The 20,108-nt window shown below is 47.9% G+C and overlaps 1 protein-coding gene across 1 annotated transcript in view; it reads right to left on the bottom strand.

The window, feature by feature from the left end:
• DEPDC5 (DEP domain containing 5, GATOR1 subcomplex subunit) overlaps positions 1-20,108 on the bottom strand; it is a 141,116-nt gene that overhangs the window by 22,508 nt on the left and 98,500 nt on the right. Inside the window, exons 30-33 of the mRNA XM_006147962.3 lie at positions 19,025-19,244; positions 17,386-17,519; positions 7,462-7,570; positions 3,760-3,825 (exon numbers count right to left, since the gene is read on the bottom strand). Of these exons, the coding sequence (XP_006148024.1) occupies positions 3,760-3,825; positions 7,462-7,570; positions 17,386-17,519; positions 19,025-19,244 (529 nt within the window). The remainder of the gene's footprint in view (positions 1-3,759; positions 3,826-7,461; positions 7,571-17,385; positions 17,520-19,024; positions 19,245-20,108) is intronic.

Below are 20,108 nucleotides of genomic sequence, written 5' to 3'. Positions count from 1 at the left end.
TGAAAGTCTGTTCTAGTTATCCGGATGTGACATGTTCATTATCGTCAGAATGATGAATTGGTGGCACAAGGGACGTTTTCCAAGACTGGAGCTCAGCCCTGTAACCCGGCCCTCTGCACTGCTGGCTGTTCTTCTGCTACAGGGACTTCCTTCCTGTCGGAACCTGAGTCTGGTGGGTGTCCCCCCCTTGGCCAACAGGAGCGCCTTGGCAGAGAGCTGCTTGGAGGGGCGAAACTACAGGCACCATCGTTGTGAATCAGCCAGACCCAGAGAACGTAGCTACTTCCCGCTGTCAAGAACGTCAGAGCTAGAGAGGAAGGAGAGCTCGCTTACTTCAGACCCACTCGCACGCTCCAGGGGAAAGAGCTGACCGTCCAACCAGGCCCGTTCACTGGCTTGTACCCATTCCTGCCCCCTCCCCTTGGCTCTCTCTCTCTCATGCACACACGTGAGCACATGTGTACACACAATGCACGCACGCACACACACACACACACACACACAAAGGATTACCATGTGCCAGGGGTTGAGCTAAACACCAAGATGCTTCATCTCATTTCACTCTCACAGCGACCCCGTAAGAATACAATCTAAGTCCCACCCCACACATGAGAAACTGAGGCTGGGAGAGGTTAGTGTGGTCACTGAAAGCTGTGACCCCCCACAGCCAGTCTGTGAGCATCAGGGAGGCTGACGCCAGAGTCTACACTGATGGTCTTTAGCCAGGTAGCCCCTTTCTCTCTCTCTCCTTCTCTCTCTCTCTGCCACAGGGTGTGTACATCTGTCAGAGAGAAAGAAAGGGAGAAATCGCCCTCACAGGGGTATGGCCACATCGCAATCCCTGCCCCTCCATTCTCCCGTTGGGATCTTGGGCATGCGTGCACACGCGCCTGGAGTGATTTTCAAGTCACCAGGTGCAGGACTTGAACTGTGATTGGCCATGTGGAAGTCCAGCACCTTAACCGCCATGCCACCTGCTGACCCTCGCCGCATCTTTCTCTTAAAGAGTTCCCCACACACTCTGTGCTTCTTGGTCACGGATTAGAGTAGACAAAAGCGGCAGGATAGGGAGTGGGCACTGACCATCACAGAGGCCTTGAACTGACATGCTGGGGTCAACTCCGGCGCAGCAGCACTGCACTGCTCAAGAGAACCAGGATCCCACTCGGTGGCCGTGGTCGGCCTGAGACACGCCAGGCACACGACCAAGTGTCCAGGTTCTAATGGGCTGGAGGACTGGAGAAAGGGGAGCGTGGCCTGACCAGACTCTCACGTTCACACATGCATGCATACACGCTCATGAATCAAGAAACAGATTTCAATTAACATTATAACCTGGCATGATAGGAATCCTAATCCTGATCATAGCTCGTGTTCACTGAGGGCCGACAACACAGCAGGCGCCATGCGAGTCATTTACATACATCCTTACGGCCGCATGCGTGAGAAGTGAGGTACTTAATTTTCAAGTTTACAGGAGAGTTCTAGTTATCTTTTTGTCACGGATATACAACTTAATTGCACTGTGGTCAGAAATGTGATCTACATAAATTTCCCCTGACATTTGTTGAGAAATGTATATTATTTCTACTCCTCAAAACAATAGTATAAACGGGACCAGCAGATGACATAATGAATGTGTCATTGCAGTTTGACTGCAGTTTGACTACAGTTCGAGCCCCAGACCTGGTGGCTTAAACTCACACCGGGTGCAAGTGCGTGCGTGCCCAAGATCCTGAGAGGAGAATGGAGGAGAAGGGACTGCAGTGTGGCCATACCCCTGGGGGGTGATTTCTCGCTTTCTATCTCTCTGTCTCTCTGGCATACGCATGTGCCCTATAGCAAAAACCTCTCAAAAAATTTTTTTTGGCTAGAGGGCATGTGCATTTACAGGAGAAAGAAGGAGGGGAGTGAAAAAAGCACTCCCCCATGGGGGACAGTCACATCGCAACCTCTTTTTCTCCATTTCTCCCTCCTTTAGGGACTTTGGGTACACACCCTCATGCAAGGAGTGTGTCTCGAGCCGCCAGATCTAGGACTTAAATCATGAAACCCTCAGCCATGGCATATCCAGTTGCCTTGACCACCGTGCCATGGGCTGGCCCCAGTTGTGTACCCTTTGACTGGCTAAAATATTTTTTCTCTGTTTTTTCATTGATAGCGGCCACATGCACTTACCAGAGAGAGAGAGAGAGAGAGACAGGGTTTGGTGGGAGGGAGAAAGTACTCCTCAATGTGGCGACTGTGCTGCTACCCCTGTTCCTCTCTTCCCACCCTCTTGCCATCTTGGGCATACAAGCGCACATGCCCTGTGGGTTCTTCAAGCCACCAGGGCCAAGATTTGCACCGCAGTGGCTGTGTGCGAGACAGCTCCCTTACCCACTGGGCCACGGTGCCAGCTCATCCAGCTAACATCTGGAATTCAGTTTCCTCTCCTGCCATGGGCAATACTCGTACCTCATGGTCGCTGGGAAGACCACGTGTGAAGCCCTCTGCACGGTAGCTGGCACAGCGGTGCTCAGGACATGCTGGTTTCCTGACCTGCACTAAATAAGGACTCTCAACCTTTGCTCTGAATCTGCCAAGTCCCATTCTCCTCAGCCTATCCCATTCTGCATAAATGCTCTGGATCCTGTCAGGTCTCTAACTGGTGCTGTCTGTAAGGAAGTCAATTTCATATACTTAGGGGTCTTGATAAAGGCCAGACAGCCCTGTTTCTCTTCACCCAGGACATGTCCAAACAGTGAATACTAAATGGTACTTACAGAATGGGTCGTGAGTCAAGCCTGTGGGTCCCAGATTTAAGTCTCAAGTCTACTTGTGCCATATACAGTGCAATTTCTTTGGCCCTCAATTTCTCCTTTGGTAAAACTCAGATAAAATGTTTTCTTAACTCATCGGTTATGTTGTAAGGATGAAAGACAACACCTGCACTTGGCAGGGAGTAAGTAAAGAGTTTCGAGCCTTGGAAGGCCTTTGCAGATCTGGTCCAAATCTTTGACAAATGGGCTAAATTCACAGCCCAGCCTGGCTGCCCAGGGCCGCTTGCCATCGCCTATGAAGCAGTGCACGCCTGTTAATAAATGTCTGCTCTGTTCGTCGCCACTTCTGGCCGTATCGTTATAAGTGTAGCTGATTGTACCGGGAGGAGAAAAATAAAGGTCCAGTCCTTAAGTAAGTCTATTTCATGTTGCTAATAAAACCTAAAAGGGGAAGCCAGCAGGTGGCATAAAGGTTAAGGCAGCTGGATCCCACATGGCTGGCTGCAATGTTGGAGTCCTGGAGCCAGCGGCTTGAAAATCACACTGGGTGTGCATGGAGATGCATAGCTATCCTTCCCAGGAGGTGATTTCTCGCTTGCTCTCTCTCTCTCTCTCTCTCACACACACACACACACACACACACACTCTGCCCTCCCCCTGCTCTGGAGAGCACACATGCCCTATAGCAAAACAAACAAACAAATAAATAAACCTAAAAGAGGAGATATTGCAATGTGGCAGAGAACCAGTAGCAACTATGTGAGACAGGCAATGACGAGAAGGTCATCTGTTCACTTACATTAATCCCTTCCACCCCCCTTTCCACCACAAGCACCCCAGAAGGGAATGTATACTTCTTAGACCAACTTCAGTTTCAACTGCCCCTCAAACTCAGTTTCAGCCCCATTCCAGTTCTTCAGCACTCATCAGAAAGCCAGCTCCTGGCTTCTGAGACAGAGAGGCATGCACAGGCTGCAAAGCCCTGGGTTCGACTGACCTGCGGGTAGAAGGCAGACGGTGCCGTGCGTGGGCTGCGGACAAACTCCATAAAGAAGGCCCCGTCCTGCAGTCGGAGGAGGAGGGAGCCGCAGCAGCAACAGCGGCAGCAACAGCAAGGAAGCGAAGAAATGGAATGGGTACCAGTGGTTAACCATCGGGGAAGGAGAGCGTATGAAAAGAAAAAAGAAAAATAAAAACAAGGAGGGAAGAAGAGAAACAAGGAAACATGAGGAGAATGGAAAACAAACAAACAAAAAGAGAGAGAGAGAGGAAAATCCACCCAGGAAGGCAATATCCAAATGCCAAGCATTAGCAGGGACTCACGCCTTCTTGGACAGAATATGCCATCTGCGTGGGAGAGCACGCCGGGGATAGAAGGTGTGTCCGAGCACCCCGAGGGCTCATGAGGGCCTGGCTTGGATGCTTCTGACCCTCCCACATAGCTCTGAAATCCTTTCAGATCTATGCCGAGGGAGAAGACAAGGCTGTGGAGGAGCCTGGTGGGGATGGCAGTGTAAAGGCTTAGAGGTGACATCCTGGCCTCCCACCTGGCTGGGTGACCAGTGCCCTCTTGGAGAGAGAACACTTGTGGCAAGTGGTTTTTCAGCCTGTTACGAAGCCTGGCAGCCAGATGGGAGAAGAGGACTCAGTGCAGGACAAGTTCTTTGTTGACCTGGGCACACAGCGGGTACAGAGCAGTTCTACCTTCTCCTCCACTGGCTGTACAGCATCGAGCAGCTCAGACACGGGGAAGGTCGGACACAAGTGCTCGTGGCGAGAGCCTCGAAAGGCTAAAGCACTCCCCTCACTACTCTGCTCTGGAGGGGTGCACAGGGTCATGTATTTGAAACTAAGAGGGCTTTCCCAAAGGCTCTCTGCCCTTCCAAATCTTTCTACTAATTATGCTCAATTATCACTGGAACTCAGAACGGGCACCTGATAAATCTCAAATGTCCCTACTTTCCTACATATCCTCAATTCAAAAAGTAGAATAACTATTTTGCACACAGAGGGTATCCGTAGTATCCATGCTGCTGCCATTTCTCCAAAGTCACCGCAAATCCTGCTAAGAAACCTTGGAAACACGATGCTATGGAGATGGAGATGCCGGCACTCCCCACGCATCCCAGTGCGAGCTGCTGCCCAAGGCGTGGTTGGGAGCTCCTGGGCAGGTCAGCAGGGTTCGCTTCAGCCAGCTCAGAGCATCTCTGCCTCTCCTTGACAACTTGGGAGTCTATAGCCAGCACCGCTCCACTGAAAGCGCATACAGGTGGGTTCTAGTGTTTAATGGACGATCAGGACCGTGTTCCAAACAGCAATCTTGTATTTGGTCTTTGAAGCACGTTAACCTTAACGTTTATGAATCTAGCATCGTTCTCCATTTTAGTCTTGTCTGAGGCCCTGTTTTTAACCCCGAGGTGGCACTGAGCAGAATTAAAAGCTCGTGGACAGCAGAGAGTTAGCCTTACCACTTTCCCATCCCATTCCTCCCCCTTCCCTGCCAGCACTTACAAAAGCAGAGGGGCTGATGGTGCTGGGATGCGAGGGAGAATGAATGAAAAGAATCTCTTCACCCATGGGTCCTCTTTACAGACTGTCCTAGAGACAAGCTTCGCTAGAGCAGGGGTCGACAAACTTACAGTTTACAGGCCAAATCTGGTCAGCCACCAGGTTTTCTACAAACCATGAGCTACAAATGTTTTTTCATAATTTTAAATGGTTATGGAAGAACCTACCCAATAGTTTTATTCTGCCCCTTGGCCCATAAAGCTGAAAACATGGATTTACTGAATTGTTGGAAAAGTCATGCATGCTCTTCTTTCTCCCTTTTAAATAATTATTTTATTGGAGCCAGTGGTTGGCATAATGGCTATGTTGCTGGACTCCCACGTAGTCGACCATGGTTCAAGTCCCGGACCCGGTGGCTTAAACTCACGCCAGGCGCGTGTGCATGCGTGCCCAAGATACTGAGAGGAGAATGGAGGAGAAGGGATTGCAGCATGGCCATCCCTCCTGGGGGGTGATTTGTTTTCTGTCTCTCTGTTCTCTCTGTCTCTCTGGCAAGCACACACGCCCTATAGCAAAAACCTCTCCATAAAAAAAAAATATTTTATTTACCTTATTTATTTACTCACTTACTTACTTACTTATTTACTTATTTAATTTGACCAGAGAAGGATAGACCGAGAGGGGGGAAAGTGAGAAAGCGAGTCACCAGGTCCAGGACTTGAACCATGGTTGGCCATGTGGGGCAACCATGGTTCCCCTTAACCACCATGCCACTTACTGGCTCCAAGTCATGCATATTTTTCTATGCAAAAATGTATCATGACTTTTCTGACAACCCAGTAGGTTTACTGGACTCTGGTCTGTAGCATCCACAGGCTGCCAGTAGCTTCAGTTGATACTATCTCTCAGATTTTTTTTTTTTTTGAGAGGTTTTCGCTATAGGGCGCGTGCGCTCGCCAGACAGAGAGAGAGAAACATAGAGACAGAAAGCGAGAAATCACTCCCCAGAGGGGATGGTCACGCCGCAATCCCTTCTCCTCCATTCTCCTCTCGGGATCTTGGGCACGCACGCACACGCGCCCGGCGTGAGTTTTAAGCCACCGGGTCCGGGACTTGAACCATGGTCGACTACGTGGGAGTCCAGCGACATAGCCATTACGCTAACTGCTGGTTCCCTCTCTTAGATTTTAATACCTCCACTCTGGTAGTCTAATTGTAGTAATTTATTCTAAGGAAGTGATCAGAGGTCAAACATGATTACAAGGACGTTCATTGCAACATTATTTATAATCGGGTACACTGTAGAATAATTATAAAAATTTACATATTACCAGAATTATTCTGAAACTTGGAAACCATCTACGTTCTTAACTGAAAAGTTATAAATGAACGGACATCCACATGATGAGATGTCATACAGCTATTTAAAAAAAAATACTTCTGAAAAACATTTACTGGCATGGGAAATTTTCATGATATGGAAGAAAATAAATAAATGCAGGGTTGGACAAAAAATCTGAGCAGTTTTGAAAAATAAAACACACCTATTGAATCTCCATTCTCTCCCAGTGGTAGAGACCAGACAAGAGAATGTACAGTCGACTCTCCCTGCCACAATAGAATGAGCTCAAATTCTGAATTTCCCTGGAGAAGCAGATGACACAATCAAGTCTGTTGATCTTAAAAGATGTAAAAACCCTGGTCTGTGGAGCTGCTGTCCCTCTACCGTACTTGCTACTCCTCACAGACGCTGAGAGCCTCAGGGTTTTTGTCTGTGTCGTTTTCCCTGCAGGAAGCTTCCGTTGGACTGTATTGCTCAGAAAATAGATGGGAATTTTATATCAAAGCAGCATGAGCTGTTATGAAAGCTGAAGCAGCTTCCTACTCCTAGGAAAGCTAAAGATGAGGGTAGAAGAAAACCAGATGGTCGGTTTTGAAGTTCCAACCTGCTTCTGGGCCTTGACCAATACAGCGGAGCTTGACTACTTTGTATCTGTGTTTAACTATAAGGTAACTCTCTTAACTAGCTGAGCCAGCAAGTGCCCGGATACAAACAGTTACAGTAACAGAAACCTAACTGGGTCCAGGGTAGAACCCATCCAAAGCCTCAGGGCCTTCCGTCCAGGATCTGTAGGCGGTCGCCCTGGGTCTGAGAGCAGGCAGCAGCTCCTGCTGCAGTGGACTCCTTTACCTTTCGTGGGCTGTCCACGTAGGTGGGAGTCATGGCAACGCTGCTGCTCTCCACGGGCTGGGCGGAGCTCTTCCCACCATGCACAGCTGCTTGCTGGTCTCCTAGGGACCTGGAAGGAGGAAAAAGCACATGACTGCCACTAGCTCGGAACTCCCCGGTGGAGGACCCACGATAGCCATGGACAGGGAAACACACTGTCTCGTTTCTCCTTTAGGCCCTGCAGGATACCTGTAACTTCATCCATCGTCTGAACCATCACCAGTAGCCACAATAAATCAGAAAACTGCCCAATCGAGAGGAGAAAAAAGGAAATTCTGGGAGGCCAGCCGGTGGCACGGTGGTTGAGGCAGCTGGATCGCACATGGCCAACTTTGGGTTTCGAGTCCTGGACCGGGCAGACTGAAAAATATTCCAGGCACATGTGTTTGCATATCCAAAATCCTGAGAGAAAAATGTAAGGGAAGGGATTGTGGTATGGCCATCCTGCCTGGGGTGAGGGTGGGGTGCTGTCTTACTTCCCTCCTCCCCTATCTCTGGTAAGCACATGCACTCTAAAAGCTCCCCTCCAAAAATAAAAAATAAATAAAAAAACAAAAACAAAACAACATTCTAGAAGTACCTAATGTGTATGTATTACTTTAAAAAGGCAACTGACAAGGACAACAAGTGGACTGGTGGTTAAGGCTCTGGATCCCACATGGCTGGCCACAATCCAAGTACCAGACCTGGCAGCTTGCTTTCTCGCTTTCTCTCTCTCTCTCTGGTCAAATTTAAAATAACTATAATAATAAATAAAGGAAATACATATATTTTAAAGGCAACTAACAGGGACCAGCATTTGGTGTAATGGCTACGTCACTGAACTCCCATGTAGTCGATCACGGTTCGAGTCCCGGACACAGAGGCATAAACTCACGCTGGGCGCACGTGTGCGTGCCCAAGATCCCAAGAGGAGAATGGAGGAGAAGGGATTGCAGTGTGGCCATCCCCCCAGGGGGGCGATTTCTCGTATTCTGTCTCTCTGTCTCTCTCTGTCTTTCTGATGAGCGCAGGCACCCTATAGCAAAAGCCTCTCCAAAAAAAAAAAAAAAAACGAAAACTAACATGGCTTGAGTGACTCTGTCCATGAACAGTGTATTTTTTGGAGTTCTTTTTGAGAGAGATTTTTGCTATTGGGTACGTGCGCTTACCAGAGAAACAGACAGCAAGTGAGAAGTCGTGAGAAGTCACCCCCAGGGGGAATAACGGCATCCTTTCTCCGCCATTCTCTCAGGACTTCAGGCTTGCATGTACAAGCATCCTGGTGACTTTTAAGCCGCCAGGTCCAGGACTCAAACTGTGGTCGACTACCTGGGAGTCCAGAGACGTAACCCTGACTCCATCTGCTGGCCCCAAACATTGTGTTTTTGTTTTTGTTTTCTGTCCTCTGGGAAGGCTTTTTGTCAATTTTTATTAGATATACCAGCAAAAGCATATTCTATAAATTGGGACTGCATTAACCTGTGGCATAAACTAAATTGGAGGAAGTGTGTTAACTCTCTATACATTTTTTTTTGGAGATGTTTTTGCTAGAGGACGCGTGTGCTCTCCAGAAAGACAGAGAGAGACAGAGAGATAGAAAGCAAGAAACCGCCCTCCAGCGGGTACGGCCACACCGCAATCCCTTCTCTTCTCGGGATCTTGGACATGCACACACACACGCCCAGCGTGAGTTTAAGCCGCCGGGTATGGGACTTGAACCACAGTCAGCTACGTGGGAGTCCAGCGACATAGCCATTACGCTAACTGCTGGTCCCTATACATTTATTTCAAAAGGGATTTGTATGCTTATTTTTCAAATATATGTACTTACAACCCACCCCCCACCAAAAAAACACACAAGTAGACGTTATTTCATTATGCAAGACAATTACGGTTTTCTGACCTCTTATCCCATCTCAGTTCTGATGTACACAAAGGGGTACTTCCACGTGTACTTCCCTACATTAAAATGAACTATGACTTATTATAATAGCTTAGATTACATTGCTTCAATAATTATGGGGTAATGGAGCCAGCAGGTGGTGCGGTGGTTAAGGTGCTGGACTTCCACATGACCCACTGCGGTGTGAGCCCTGGACCTGGTGGCTCGCTCGCTCGCCCCCCCCACCTCCCTGGTAAGTCAACGTGTCCTGTGGTAAATTAAAAAATAATATTAATAATAAAATAAGATAGTAATAATGATTGAGTCCTTATCTGGTAAGTTTTGGAAGGTAAGCATGATGGTCTTAAATGCTTCATTATTATTATAATATATATGGGGAATCATCAGAAAGTTCATTGAAAATGTGTATGAAGAAAAATATATATGCATGGGATTTTTTTTTTTTTTTGTACCAGAATCAACTAGTATTATTATTATTTAAAGAGAGATTTTTGCCATAGGGTGCGTGCACTTGCCGGAGAGAGAGAGAGAAACAAAGAGACAGAAAGCAAGAAATTACCCCCTCCCAAGAGGGAGGGCCACCACACAATCCCTTCTCTCCACCCTCCTCTTGGCGTTTTGGGCACCCACACACACAAGCTGCTGGGCCTGGAACTTGAACCACGGTCAACGGCGTGGGAGTTCAGTGACGTAACCCTTATGCCATCTGCTGGGCTCATAAACTCTTAATTTTTTTTTTAAGGTTTTTGCCATAGGGCTTATGAGTTCATTGGAGACAGAGAGGGAAAATGAGAAATCACCCCCAGGGGGGATGGCCATGCCTCAATCCCTTCTCCTTCGTTCTCCTCTCAGGACTTTGGGCATGCACACATGTGCCCGGGGTGGTTTTCAAGTCACATGGTCCAAGACTCTAACTGCAGAATGGGCCATGTGGGATCAAGTAACTTAACCACCACGCCACCTGCTGGAAGACAGAGAGAGACAGAGAGACAGAAAGCGAGAAATCACCCCCCCCCCCAGAGGGGATGGCCACACTGCAATCCCTTCTCCTCCATCCTCCTCTTGGGATCTTGGGCACACACACACACACCCACCCGGCATGAGTTTAAACCACTGGGGCCAGGACTTGAACCGCAGTTGACTACATGGGAGTCCAGCGATGTAGCCATTGCCATCTGCTGGTCCCTCTATGAGGTGTTTGAAGTCCCCTCATACCTATGGTGAACACTGTAAGGCATCATCTGGATTCCTCCACCATGGCTGTGTGGCCTCAGCAGTTGGAAATATTGTCCACATGGCTCCGATGTCAAAGCCTTATTCCTTTCAGGAATAGCCCAGCTACTGAGCAGCCTCATCTGAGGTAATATTCCTCCCCTGGGCTGCCGCAGCCAACGAATAATAAGGGCGTGTGTGCATTTGTGCGTGTGCCACAGCCAATGAATAATCACGTGTGTGTGTGTGTGTGTGTGTGTTTAAGAGCCTGCCCTCACTGGCCCACCGCAGCTCCTCTCTGAAGGCTGTTCTAGTCCCAGAACTGTCACTGGCCTGTACTGCACCTCAGCTTCTCCCTGTGTCTCCTTCCTGTCAACAGGCATCTAGTCCAAGGGCTCCTCTTAACAAACATCCGGTGTGCTAACCCTTATCTCAGTCTGCTCCCAGACAGCCAAACTGCAACACTTTTCTCACCTTCAATTCTGATGTTTTGGTTACCAATTGTGAAGTAACCTCAGACCAGAGATTAAAAACTGTTTCTGGGGCCAGATGGTGGTGCAGCAGTAACGCAACTCAATTCATAGGCAAGGTCCTGGGTTTGCACCCGAGGGCCCCCCTGAGCATGCCGGGGGTGGTGCATGCACCTATGACCCGGGCGGGGTAAGTCGGGGTAGCTCGCAGCAGAGACCCTGCTGGTGGCTGTCTCTCCCTCCCTCCAGCTCCTTGAACGCTCGCTCGCTTATGCTTTCTCTCTCCGAAGAAGAAATAAATAAACATTTAAAAAATCCGTTTCCATAGTAACCTGTTGTGTCTCTCTTTTTTTATCATGGAAAAATCCAAACATGTAAAAAGTAAAGAGGATAATAATATAACGAAGCCCGACATACCCATCCACCAAAATCATATATTTAGAAACAATCTTGTTTCACCTATACCCCCTACCTACCCACACCAATTATTTTGAAGCAAAACTCACACATGATACTGTTTTATACATAAACACTTCAATAGCCCTAAAAGAAAATAACTTTTAAAAAATTAAAAGAACTCTATTACCACCCTAAATTTTTGTTCAATGTTCTAATATCAAATATTTTCCCAACTGCCTCAAAAACATTCTTAATGGTCTGTTTGTTCAAGATAAGATTCAGTTAAGGCCCCAACAATGCAGTAAGTTGTATCTCTCAAGTCTCTTTTAAGATATAAGCTCCTCTCCATCTGTCCTTATCCTTGCGATTTATTTGCTGAACGAGGTGGCTCACCTGCTGTTCGGGGTGGATGTGTTGATTACATGGCTGGATATATCCCTCTGTGTCCCACACTTCCCAAGAACTACAATGTTAGAGCTGAATAGAGTTAGTCCCTAGAGGTATGGCCAGATCTGGGTCCTATTTTGGACATGTATTTTTCCTAGGTGGTTCCACGCTCTTTCACCTGGAGGCCCAGCATGTCCGACTCTCTTTGATGTTGGCTGCTGCTGATGGGCTTGCTGGATGCACTAATTCATCAGACTCAGTTCCTTTCATATTTTTTAAACTGTCAGAGGGCATGTGTACTCACCAGAAAGAGCAAGAGAGAAAAAGGGGGAGAAGGAAAGAAAGAAAGAACCCCCAAGTGGGGTGTGGTCACTGCAATCCTTTCTCCTCCATTTTCCCATCCCGTCAGGATTTGGGGCATGCACGCCTAGGTGCCGACTTGTTTTTCAAGCCACCAGGGCTGGGATTTGAACTGTGCAGCCAGCCACATGATACCCAGCTCCTTTACCCGTGAACCCATCATCCCTTCTATGTTTATTAGCTGGGGTATTATAAAAAGGAAAGCTTCCCCACACCAATTACTTGGTTACTCTGAGGTGCCATTCATAGAGCAGAAACAGCATAAATGCTTATTTCCCTCGTCCACGGACACCACGCTGTCCCCATCGCGTCGCTGTGCGTTTCCCTCTGAGTCTCATCTGCAGGGCACACTGTGACGTCTCTCACACTTCTGAAAGCTGTGGCAGCAGACCGTGACAAGGACAGCAGTGGCAGGAAGCCTTGGCTACCCTCCAGTAACTCTCAGATGTGTCGTCTGACGTGCACGACAACCTGCATTTACTCAGTGTGCAACCTTCTATGAGCTGACCCGAGAACTAGGAATCGGGGTTGCTGTGGCCTGGTGGCTAAGGGAGCTGGCTCTCATATGGATGACTGCATATGAATCTTAGCACTAGTGGCTTAAAAATGCGTTTGTGCCCCAAATTGAGGAGAAATGGAGAAGGGTTTGTGGCATGGCCCTGCTCCTTTGAGGGGAGGATTTCTCTCTCACCTTCTCTCTCTCTCTAGCAAGTACATTTATCCTCTGGCAATAATTTTATTTTATTTTATTTTTTAATTTTATTTTATTTTTTGCTGTTTTGCGCAGCAAAAGAAAAACACAAATGAAAATTGCTGTGTGAGAAAACAGTTCTGTAAAGATCTGGCTCCCTCTACTCTACCTCTGGCCTTGAGAAGACGCGGCTTGTCACCCAGGGGCAGTCATCTGGGGTTTGGGTAAGTCTGGGGTCTCTCTGTCCTGGCGGGGTGAGCTGAGAGTCTCACCCTTCACACTGGGGAACACCACCCCCCCCCAAGATACTCATCTTCCAGTCTGAGCAGAAAGCGGCTCCTTGGTGTGCACTAAACAATGACTCACTGACGAATTAAAATAAGATCCTGTCACCCCCAGCTTCACACCCCTCCCAGCAGCATATGTTCCTTGTTCTCTTTTCTGGTGGGAAAGGTCTGCGACTGCTTGCAGGGAGAACCCGCCAGGCAGCGTCCTGGGGTCTTTCCTCAGTCTGACGCAGAAGTTTCGGAAGAGGACCCGGCCTGTCAGTGAGGGGCCCAACCTGTCCTGCTTCCTGTCAGCTGCTCCGCTCCCTCACCCCAGGCACCCTGCTGCTTCCTTTCCATCCCATCATTTCACCTTCCTTGCCATCCACAGCAGCCTGGATGTGTGAGTGGCAGTGCGAGTCCCCCGTAGAGACTCTGCCTCCTGGGGTCCGCCCATCACGCCTTCCTGTACACTGGGCTCAGCTCTGAAAACAACACTTCTGCCAAAGACACCAACTGGGCATTTCGTGACGTTAAGGAATTGTGGCAATGTTTTAAGATAAGTCATAATATTAAGGTTTTAAGTTTTTAAAGAAGAGCAATGGGCCAGAGGGTGGCGTTGCAGTAACATAATGTTCTGTGAGGCTGGACCTGCACAAAAGAGCCTGGGTTCACATCCCAAGGCCTCCCGGTACACACTGGGTACAAATATGTGCGGCCCCTGATATGAGCTGGCTGAGGCTGGGGGTGGATCGCAGTGTGAGGACCCTGCTGGGGGGTGGGGGAGTCTGTCTCTCTCTTTCTTGCTCTGATGAAAGAAAAAAATAAGCTTAAAACTAAATGAATAAAATAAATGTTGAAAGTATACTTATTGCCTGCTGGGCACATGTGTGCATGCCCAAAATCCTGAGAGGAGAATGAAAGAGAGGGGATTATGGCATGGTCACCCCCCTCAGGGGCTGCTTTCTCACTTTCTCTCTGGCAAGCACATGCACCTAGCAGCAAACTAAAACCTTGTAGCAAACTAAAAAATAAAAAAGTGTATGTATCTTTTAGCTATTTTCTGAAATGTAACAGATGAAAGGCTAAGACAGCTATCTGAGATTTGGTGGGATGTAAATGAAGCCAGATCAGTCAGGCGCTGACAATCCCTGAGGCTGGGTGATGGGCCCACAGGGATTTATTACACTATTCTGTTAACTTTTTCTTACCGGCTTGAAATTTTCCAGTACAATAAAAAAACTCTCAAAGAATACGAAAGGACAACCCGGTACTCCACTGTCCTCGCTGTCTTTCCAGCCGCACCCCTGCCGCAGCCTGTGCTCACTTTCCGTTCACTCAGCGGCACTTCCTGAAAGCCAATGCATGTAGGCTCATGCCAGGCAGGACGCGGACCCCTGCCCAGAGAGACAAGGACTAGAGTCCCCTCCCACACTCACCCCGCACCTACCTAGGGAGACCCTCAGCATTCAACAAATACCCACCACACACCTCGCACGTGCAGGGCACAACACACGGCCTCTGCCCTTAGCGCACGGTCAAGTCAGGGACAGCGAGTAAATGGATTCCTGCGGCCCTCGGTAGAATACTGGTACGCATGCTAACAGACGGGCCGAGGATGCTGGCTGACATGAAAGGGGACCTGAGCTAGCCAGGAGAACAAGAGGGACAGGGAAGGCCCCCTGTGCACGCAGTGTTTTCTCTTCTCCCCCAGTCTCACCTCCTCCTTGTGCAAAGTTTTGCTTTCCACCCAACTTAAATCTCACCTCCTGGGAGGCTCTCCCTGCCCTCCCAAGCAAGGCACGTTCCCACTGGGGGCCTGTCAGCTGCAGCACTTGTTTACACGGGCCGCACAGTCAATGCCTGGAGAGGCTGGGGGAGTAGCATGAGAGAAGAAGCAAGATGAGTCTAAGACCAGAGGCTGAACCAGAGGCAGGTTCCCCTTCAAAGTGCTAGTCCAGGGTCAGCAGGTGGCGGGGGTGGGGGGTTAAAGCACTGGATCCTGCATGGTTGACTGCACGGTTTGAGTACTGGACCCAGTGGCTTGAGAATCACCGGGCGTGGGACCAGCAGTTAGTGTAATGGCTATGTCACTGGACTCCCATGTAGTCGACTGAGGTTCGAGTACCAGACCCAGTGGCTTAAACTCACACTGAGCGCGTGTGCGTGCGTGCCCAAGATCCTGAGAGGAGAATGGATTGCAGCATGGCCATCCCCCCTGGGGGGTAATTTCTCGCTTTCTGTCTCTCTGGCGAGCTCACATGCCCTATAGTAAAAACCTCCCCAAAAAAAGAAAGAAAAAGAAAAAGGAAAAAAAAAAACAGAGAATCACTGTGCGCATGTGCATGCGCTCCCAAAATCCTGAGAGGAGACTTGAAAAGGGGTTTCAGCGTGGCTGTCCCCTCCAGGGGGTGATATCTCACTTTCTCTCTGCCTGGCAAGCACACGTAACCTACAGCAAAAACAAAAACAACAAAACGTTAAGTACCAGCCCATGATGGCCATGTAAGAATGTGGACCCTATGCTCGCTAAGCCTCCACTATCTCAAACAAAGCTAGAATTCATATAGCAGGATCTTCACAGAAAATGCACATCATGAAAAACCTGCATGATTTTAAAAACTTTGTATCAAAATTAACTCATATTTTAACTCCATTTTTAAAAAATCTTTTGAAATTATCTTGTATTATCTATAATTTTTCATCATGTTACCTGTAATATGTTGTTTTATTAATTATATAATATAATCCTACATTATCTTACATGTATATTACATTTTCACATAGAAATTTCAGGTTGTTAAATGAAATCTTTTAAAAAAATGTCTCTGGGGCTGGCAGGTGGCATGGTGGTTAAGAGCACTGGATTCACACATGGCTGACCATGGTTCGAGTCCTGGACCTGGCGGTTTGCTTTCTCTCTCTCTCTCTCTCTCTCTTTCACTGTCCTTCTCTGGTCAAATTAAAAAATAAATAAATAAGCTTTCTGTGCAGATAGCAGGCCCATAAGCATGGTGAACGTCCCTAAAACCCACCAGACCTTCTGTAAGAAGTGTGGCAAGCATCAACCTCATAGTGACACAGGACAAAAAGAGCAAGGGTTCCCTGTGTGCTCAGGGACAGCGGCATTCTGACAGGAAGCCGAGTGGCCATGGTGGACAGACTAAGCCTATTTCCGGACAAAGGCAAAAACTACAAAGATTGTGCTGAGATTTGAATGTGTTGAGCCCAACGGCAGATCTAAGAGAATGCTGGCTTTTAAGAGATGTAGGCATTTTGAACTGGGAGGAGATAAGAAGAGAAAGGGTCAAGTGATCCAGTTCTAAGCCTCATCTTTTCTATGATGAAGACAACAACATCTTGAGGCAAATGTTCACCTCATTTGATTACAGTTGGTCTATTGGTGAGGGAATAAAGTAATCAATAAAATTAGCCTTTTGGGGAAATTTGGAAAAAAATAATAAAGTTCAATAAAATAATTCTAAAAAAAAAAATTGTCTCAGACATTTTAAAAGACTTTGGCCAAACCAAAACTGTCTGTAGTTCAAATTAAGCATTACACTACAAGTGTATATCTTTTGGCCTATTTTATGTAACAAAGTATCTAGCAGGTATTCACATAGCTTTCTTTTCATGTAAATGTCTTTTTTTTTTTTTTAAGTACTAGAGGGTGCGAGCATTCTCTGACAGAGAGCAAGAGAGACAGAGGAAGCACCCCCAGTGGGGTATGGACACACTGCAATCCTTTCCCCTCCATTTTGCCATCCGTCAAGAATTTGGACACACTCGTACATGCAACTGGCCATGTTTTTCAAATTGCTGGGGCTAGGATTTGAACTGCAGTTGGCCATATGGGGTAGGGCTCCCTCTACCATTAGGCTATGGGACCGGTCGATCTTTTTTTAATTTATTATTATTTTTTAAGTTTGCTATAGGTTATGTGTGCTCACCAGAGAGAGAGAGAGAGAGAGAGAGAGAAAGTGAGAAAACAAGCCACCAGGTCTGGGACATGAACCACAGTCAGCAATGTAGGAGTCCAGCACCTTAACCACCTTCTCACCTTACTGGACCCCTGGCCCATTTTCTTAATTATAAGCTCCTTCCATCTTTTGAGGGATTCTCCCCATGCCACCCAACCCTACTCAGAGGATGAGGCACGGAGAACTCTTGGGGTGTGTGGGGTGGGGAGGAGTCACTCTCCAACCAGGCACTTACTTCTGACTGGCCTCCATCTCCAACAGGGCAGACAGAGCAGAGGTCCCCTTCTTCCCCACAGGGGGGCCAGTGGACTCGAGGGAGTGTGTGGCAATGGGTCCAGTCATCTGCAAGCCTTTCATGGTGGTCCCTTTCTAAAGCAGAGGAGAGGAGACAAGTCCATCAGCTCAAGCAGATGCAACTCAAGGCTGGTGTATCTCCAGGTCCTGGAGGCCTTGGGAATCCAACTAATGGATGAAAGGAACATGGGCTGAGTGTTCAGGGAATGCTAGAAAACTGCTTTCCAGGCCAACTGAAGCTCCCAAACACCCACGGAACTAAAAACAAGCTGCCCCGTTGTATGTACATCATCTCGCTTTACCCTTGCCAAGGCTCTAGGAAGTAAACAACAGTACCCCCATTTTATAAAAAATAAAATAAGGCTCAGAGAGGTTCAGCAACTTACCCAAATACACTGGAGGTGGAATTCTAACTCCAATTACCTCACTTCAAAGCCAAAGTTCTTTTTGATTTTTAATTGCTGGAGGGTATATATGCTCACCAGCGAGAGAGAAAGAGAGGAAGAAAGCCCTTCAATGGGATGTGGTCACCCTGCAATTCCTTCTCCACCCTGTTGGGATTCAGGGCATGAACACACATGTACCTGGTATGTTTTTCAAGCTGCCAGGGCCACAATTTAAACCACAGTTGGTCATGTGGAATCCAGCTCCCTTAAACACCAGACTATGGGACCAGTCCCCAAACCAAAGTTCTCTTTATACTGGGATGTCTGGAAAGTCATAATGAGTTTTTGTACAAAAATATGTCATGACTTTTCCAACGACCTAATAGTATATAAACTCTCTCAATGTTTCTAAACTTTAGTGGTATTGCTTATAAAAAGGAGCTAGGGGCCAGCAACTGGTTAGAGTCCCAGGCCCAGTGCCTTGAATTCCTGCCAGGCATATGTGCATGTGTGCCCATAATCCTGAGAGGAGAATGGAGGATTTCTCACTCTCTCTCATTCTTATTCTCTCTCTCTCTCTCTCTCTCTCTCTGTTTCTGGCAAAGCATAAGTGTGCCCTATGGCAAAAACTAAAAAAAAAAAAAAAAATTAAAATTAAAAAAATTTAGGGACCAGCAGATGGTGTTATGGTTATGTTGCTGGACTCTCGTGTAGTCGACCACAGTTTGAGTCCCAGACCTGGCAGCTTAAAACACTCCAGGTACATGTGCACGTGTGCCCAAAATCCTGAGAGGAGAATAGAGGAGAAGGGACTGCAGTGTGGCCATTCCCCTGGAGGGTGATTTCTTGCTTTCTATCTCTCTGTCTCTCCATTGAGCACATGTACCCTATAGCAAAACAAAAATATTTCTAAAAAAAAAAAAAAAAATTAATTTAAAAATAAAAAAGGGACCCGGTGTAGGAGAAAGAATATTGAACCTGAGACTGAAAACAACAACAAAAAAAACCAGTTGCTATCAGCACACTATCCCTCCCTCGGTGACCCTACACCAGAGAACACACAGGCTGGGATTTAAGTAAACACAGGCAGCAGGGGAGTAAATGAACTGACCAGAGAGAGGGCCCTGGGAGAGGTGGAGGCAGATCCTGCACCCTAGCTCAGGTGCCGTCCCCAGGAGCCCACCAGGCTCTCACCCGGATCATACGGTCCGAGCGATGCCGCCTGCGGATCCGGTTTAGGCCCTCCACAAAGCGGATGAAGCCATCCAGGAGCTGCCACTCGTCCTCGTCCGCTCGGGGCCTGTCCCCATAGATGTCGCAGTGGGCTTCCCCCTCTGTGATGCGCTTGGTGGCTGTGACGCAGGCTGGCAGCAGCAGGAAGCGTGTCCTCCAGAACTTCAGAGACTCAATTAAGCTATGAAGGGCCAAGGGAAACACAGGGTGGTGTGAGCAGGCGCAGATGACCTAAGCACCTTTGGCAAACTCTCCGGAGCTGGGGTGAGGGCCATCTTCCCAGGAGCATGTTCATAGCTCATGGTATCATTTAAAACAGAAGCTCAGAAGGAAGACTACACAGGCTGCTTTTGCTTTAATCCCAGAGATTCAGAAGTCTTCCATGCACCCAGGCCCGGTGAAGTTGTGGCTTTGTATCACCACTGTCATGAGTCACACATAAAAACCAAAAATTAAAAACGAGACACCAAGGGACCAGCAGGTGGTGAAGCGGTTGAAGTCCTGGACTACCACATGGCTGATCGTAGTTCATGTCTAGGATCCAGAGGCTTGAAACCCAAGCTGGGCATGTGTGTGTTCATGCCCAAAATCCCAAAGGAGAGGAGAAGAGACTGTGGCATGGTCAGCCCCCTTGGGGGCTGTCTGACTCTGACTCTCTCCAGCAAGCACATGTGCCCTATGGGGAAAAAAAAAAAACTTACCAAAAAAAAAAAGAGAGACCCTACAATGCCACTAACCAAACAACCGAGAAAATGCTAAGAACAAGATCTGCCCAGACACTTGCATCAAAGGCCACACCATCGCTGAGTTCTGTTTTGTCTCTCAACCATGGTAAAATACATACAACATGGGACCAGAGGGCAGGATGGTGGTTGAGGTGCAAGGTTCCCACATGGCCAACTGTGGTTCAAGTCCCAGACCTGGTGGCTTGAAAATCAATCACATGCTGGGTGCAAGTGCATGTGTACCAAACGCCCAGGACAATAGAGGGGCAGGGACTGTGGCGTGGCCATCCCCTCTTAAAAAAAAAAAAATTATATATATA

The sequence above is a fragment of the Tupaia chinensis genome, unplaced genomic scaffold (genome assembly GCF_000334495.1).
Source record: "Tupaia chinensis unplaced genomic scaffold, TupChi_1.0 Scaffold000226_1, whole genome shotgun sequence".
Taxonomy (NCBI): Eukaryota; Metazoa; Chordata; class Mammalia; order Scandentia; family Tupaiidae; genus Tupaia; species Tupaia belangeri.
Note: the sequence above shows the minus strand (reverse complement) of the source record. Positions and strands in the feature narration are given on the sequence as shown.